The sequence below is a fragment of the Morone saxatilis genome, unplaced genomic scaffold, assembly GCF_004916995.1.
Source record: "Morone saxatilis isolate NCDOM2014 unplaced genomic scaffold, NCSU_SB_2.0 Contig20, whole genome shotgun sequence".
In the NCBI taxonomy this organism is placed as follows: Eukaryota; Metazoa; Chordata; class Actinopteri; family Moronidae; genus Morone; species Morone saxatilis.
In genome coordinates this window covers 10,201,079-10,206,035 of record NW_023339763.1, presented here as the reverse complement: position 1 = coordinate 10,206,035, position 4,957 = coordinate 10,201,079, and the positions used below count along the sequence as shown (strand labels likewise).

Genomic DNA, 4,957 nt, shown 5'->3' with positions numbered 1-4,957 from the left:
GAAAAGTGGTGAACCGGCGACAGTCGTGGATCGGATCACACGGGCCAGCCATCGCTCCAATCAGATAATCTACTGTAGCTCAAATTGCTGAAAAAGTTAACGCTGGTTCTGATAGAAAGGTGTCAGAACACACAGTGCATTATGCCCAGGTGGTCATAATACTACGGCTGATTTGTGTACAGTTCTTATGCTGTTATACTTTATATCAATGTAGGATGCCCAGCACATTCCAGTCATTTTGTGATAAAAAAAATGTTTTATGTGCTTTTACTTGGTCTACCCAGTTTTCTCATAGCTACTACTTCCATTTAAGCAACACTTTGAAAGCCTAAAAGTAAGAGCAGCCCAATATTCAGTCAACTTTCAATTTGGATTGTGAATTTTGGATCGCTTCTTTATTGCCGCCTAAACGTGTCTACATTTATAAGATAAACTGAATTCCTGAGAGATAACTGAAGGTTTTTATTAGTAGAAGTACAAGATTTTTCTGAAATAACAGCTGATAGCTCATAATATCAAACAAACTGAGGTTAAAAAAAGATCTACTACTCAACTGCATTGTCTGCAATTTGCTGTGTATGTGTGGGACCAAGAAAAATACACAACCGCAGAAAAAAGGACCCAGATATGTGTAATACACCACCAACAGCAGCAGTCCATAAACAGTATTAAAAAGGATTATTGTAGAAATAGTTTATAGCTTATTTAAGATCTTCTCATTTAACTACAACATGTGCGCTAATATGTGTCTGAGTGTGTGTTACCTGTGTCCCCGGGATGGGCCCAAAGGGATTGGTGGGTCTCAGGACAGGCTGGTTGTACATGACAGGCTGTGGGGGCATCATGGGAACGCCCCCCATCTGATGACTCATCTGAGGAGGGAGCTGTTCAGAGGACAGGCGAGTTCAAGATCAATCCCAGCAGTGTATGAATAAAAGCTTTTTGAATGTATGAGATTAGACTGTTCTTTACCATTCCATACACAGGCACTTGGGGTGTCGTCATAGGAAAAGCCATTGGTGCTGGAGCCTGTAAAGAAAAACAGAGGAATAAGCAACAATGGACCACTTTCTGGCTGAGTCTTAATCTTGACCTAAAAGTCCCAATACTGTCAGCCTCATGTCTAACTTGTCAAAGATTTCCCCCCAAACAAAGACTGAAATGCTTTTTTGACTTTCCTAAACATTTGCATTTGTTTGCATGTAGGAAGACACGTAATCCTGAGCAACAAAAAGAGGTGCAACATTTAAAAAAGTTGTATTGAAGCAGCAGATTGGCAGCCTGTAATAACCACAAGTGATGAAACAGCCATGCCAAGGCAGCACAAAAAGAACGATAATTCCCCTTGCCTCTTATAATTCATTCTATAATCAATTCTATTGTCAAGAATACAAACAGCATAATAATAAAAAGAGCACCAAGCATTGATTCTTAAATCAAAACGAAAGGGTTTTTAGAGGATGTCAGAATGAAATCAGGTGCAAGAGAAGTGATGGAAGAGAAGAAAGGTACTTACATAGCCAGTATAGATCATCCCATTCTGTGGAGAGTTACAGAAAAAAGAAAGAGTTACAACAATAAAAGCCATGCTTGTGCCTTTTCTGCAAATGAGCAGAGAAGATAAACCAGACCTTTGCACATTCCTCATTTTCCAATCACTTCTACTTTCTATTCAAGCCGTGCCACCGGTTTTTCCGAGCCATTTGCTGAATAAATGAGCGGTTTGAGTTGAGAGGTCAATCAGTCGAAAATTAAAAGATGAAACCAGATTGAATGGAAGAGACGTGCGGGTAATTAGAGTGGAGCACAAAGGACGGAGCCACATTTGGGTGTTCCTTCAAAAGCCCTGAATGCAGCAGAAAAAAAGTTACATTTGGCCACCAGGTATATTTGATGAGTTTCACTCCAGAATGAGATATCGTATCATTAGGAGAAACTAACTTCACTGACAAAATGATGGATGGCACCAAATTAATACACAATACCACACTTCTTCAAAGGATTTCTGCTGGAGTAGTCCAGATCGTGTATAAAATAGAGACTTTGATGTCAGGTTCATTGTATTTTTCATTTTATTTTCTATAGTTATTTTGTAACTACACCCCTGATGTGTTCTTATTTTTATTTCAGATGATTTTTGACACAAAAAAATAAAAATCACTACATAGGGAGGTTCGCCTGAACTATTTTGATAATCAAAATATTCTCTGATTTCAGCTTCTTTAATCTGAGATGTTTGGGTTTTAGACTGTTCGTCTGACAAAACAAGTAATTTGAAGATGACTTGGACTCTGACAAAACTGAAAATTGGATATTTTATAGACTGAGCAAGCTACTTGCAGCCCTACATTACAACAATAAAATAAATGAAAAGTGCATTTAAAACTGTCATCTGTAAAGCCGCTGTTTGTAGATGTGAAGTCCAGTGACTGGGGGTGTTCAAAGGTCTATTAATCTAAACTTTAAAAGGTCCTGCACACAGGTGCCACCGGGTATATAGCAGCAAGGACACTGAAACCTGCTTAAGAGCTGGGAAATTTTGTCTAAATAGACCTCCAAAATGGACAGGTGTATTTGGTTTGTGATTATGGAGAGTGAGGCATGTCGTGTGAAGCAGTGCAGCTCGAGTTGACTGCCTGAACTAGCTTGCAGGTGTTGCTCTATTTGTTTAGTACACATGCTGTTTTACTTGCTGCGCAGAGCTGTTTTTTGTTTGTGTGGAGTGGAGTAAAAGTCACACCCACCAGGCACAAACCAGCAGTGTTGGTCCGGCTTTTGGAGTGCAGATAATGATAATGTCCTACTCATACCTAACAGGAAAATGGACGAGCTGTCAATCAAGCACAGTCTGTATACGCCCACATTATCTTGATTAGAGGTCTAATCAGTCAACGTAAGTGAAAACAGCTGTGGGAGTGGACATTTGGAAGTATGTGAGCATGCATAACTCATTAAAAAAAACGATGATTACCATCTGAGGGACGGGCATGGGTGCAGGTGCCATGGGATGGGTGGTGTGAGTCCAGTTGGTGCTGGTGCACATGGTCTTTGACTGCCAGCCACTGCCTCCTGTTGGCTTCTTCTCTACCAGCTGACTCCACTGGAGCTCCGGCCTGATCCGCACACACACACACAGGTCATTTACAGGTGCACAGATTATGCAAAAACCAAAAGAGAAATTGTGAATAAGAGAGAGTGTGAACAGTGATGAAAACTGGACAGTTTGAGTCATTTGCTTGTGGTTAAGTTTTAGAACAAAACCCACTCACTTTTTAGCTGGACCCCCAAACTGCAGGTCTGGGAGGAAAAAAAGAAACGTATCATCAGGTCAAAGTAAGCAACACAGTGAGAGAAGCATATCAGGAAAGACAGAAAAGTGTCAGCTGAGATATTGTACACTCACTGCCAACGAGGTTGGCTAATGAAGAGTCCAAATCATTGGGCAGCATTTTCCCAGAGTGCAATGGGGCTCCAGGGCTGTGAATCTGAGTGGGTGGAGCTGGCTTTAGCAGGTCACCTGACATCACAAGGTTACCATGGTAACGTGAAAGGAGAAAAGAGGGGAAATGAGTCAAGAGCATGAAGCAACTGGGCATCACTGTCACAGCGTATCCAGCTCTGAGCTGTGTTGTGTTTGTTTGAGCGTGTATTTGTGTGAGTGAGTGGGCATTTATTTGCATGCTTCGTTATGTGTGTGTGTGTGTGTGTGTGTGTGTGAGGGCCTACCTCCCCAGGCATTGTTATTGTTGGGCACAGTGTGTGTGGTCTGGATGGGGGTGAAGTTTGGCTGCAGGGTGAACAGCTCACTGGTCAGGTTTGGCACACTGCAGGAAGGAAAATAGAGAGTTTCTCATTTTATTTTTATGTAACCATTTTAAAAAAACTTATTTATAATGACAGCCAGGCAAAAGGCCTCTTGTTGGATGTATAAAATCAAACAAACTGAAGACTAGTGGTTCGTAGACAAAACGAAAAACAATTGTCTTTTCTCCGCTATACAGAAGACTTTACACTGTTTTTACACTGTGTGCCTGTGAGACTACTGATGTTAGACTTACTGGTTGTTGACGGTTACGATGGGTGAGTTGGAGAAGAGATCTGTGGCCCCTCCGCTGCTGTTGGCACTGCCCACTGACTGGGTGCTTGGTGACACATTGGGTGTCTGAATGTCGATCACCTTATGAACGTCCTCCTGCGTGAGAAGCATCAACAGTATAAAATGATATTTGCCGAGTTTGCTAATAGCCCTGCAGCACATGTGAATAGTGTTAACCTCCTCTGGAAAAACAACAAGAAAGAAACATTATCTCTCAAATTAAGTAATACCTTAATTTGTAGTAGTAATGTAGCCATTATTAATGTAGCCGTGCTTTAAACAAATATTTGTCCTGAATGCACCTTTATTTCAATACTATTTCCACTGCTGAAAGTCTTGAGATTTAATTTTTATTCTCTGTGCATCTCTGTACACTATGGGCCAGCAGCCAGAAACTGTATGTCACTGTATTTCATTGTATTGCAGGATTAATGCACTTGTCCATTCGACTTCAACAACAGCACGCAGGACAAAAAGACTTGACACAGAGTTTTGTTCACAGTTCACAATAGTGACTTCAGTTTGCTTTTCTCACGTAAAAGAAAAGGTAAAAAAAAGGTGCACTGGCAATGATGATGTTGTGAATTCATTCTGTGCCGTGTTGTTGGTGTGTTATTAGCTGTCTATCTATATATGTATGTGGTGGTGAGATTAAAAATGTCTTGCCTTGTGTTGCTGCAGCCTATTGTCTTCTGTCTTGTCGTCCATACGGCTGAGAGAGATCCCAGTGCTGGAGAGAGAGGACACTGCACTGGACAAGGTGCTGGATCTAAGGATGAGACACACACACACACACACACACACACACACACACACACAAACATATTTTTGCAGAGTCTGCAGAATCTACACGGTTTTTAT

At 41.2% G+C, this 4,957-nt stretch overlaps 1 protein-coding gene across 1 annotated transcript in view; it reads right to left on the bottom strand.

Moving 5' to 3' along the window:
• Positions 1-4,957, bottom strand: part of LOC118331756 (phosphatidylinositol-binding clathrin assembly protein-like) — a 14,228-nt gene that overhangs the window by 3,349 nt on the left and 5,922 nt on the right. Inside the window, exons 3-12 of the mRNA XM_035666826.1 lie at positions 4,929-4,942; positions 4,763-4,865; positions 4,059-4,192; positions 3,727-3,824; positions 3,404-3,517; positions 3,270-3,297; positions 2,972-3,113; positions 1,517-1,540; positions 973-1,029; positions 765-884 (exon numbers count right to left, since the gene is read on the bottom strand). Coding sequence (XP_035522719.1) covers positions 765-884; positions 973-1,029; positions 1,517-1,540; positions 2,972-3,113; positions 3,270-3,297; positions 3,404-3,517; positions 3,727-3,824; positions 4,059-4,192; positions 4,763-4,865; positions 4,929-4,942 — 834 coding nt within the window. The remainder of the gene's footprint in view (positions 1-764; positions 885-972; positions 1,030-1,516; positions 1,541-2,971; positions 3,114-3,269; positions 3,298-3,403; positions 3,518-3,726; positions 3,825-4,058; positions 4,193-4,762; positions 4,866-4,928; positions 4,943-4,957) is intronic.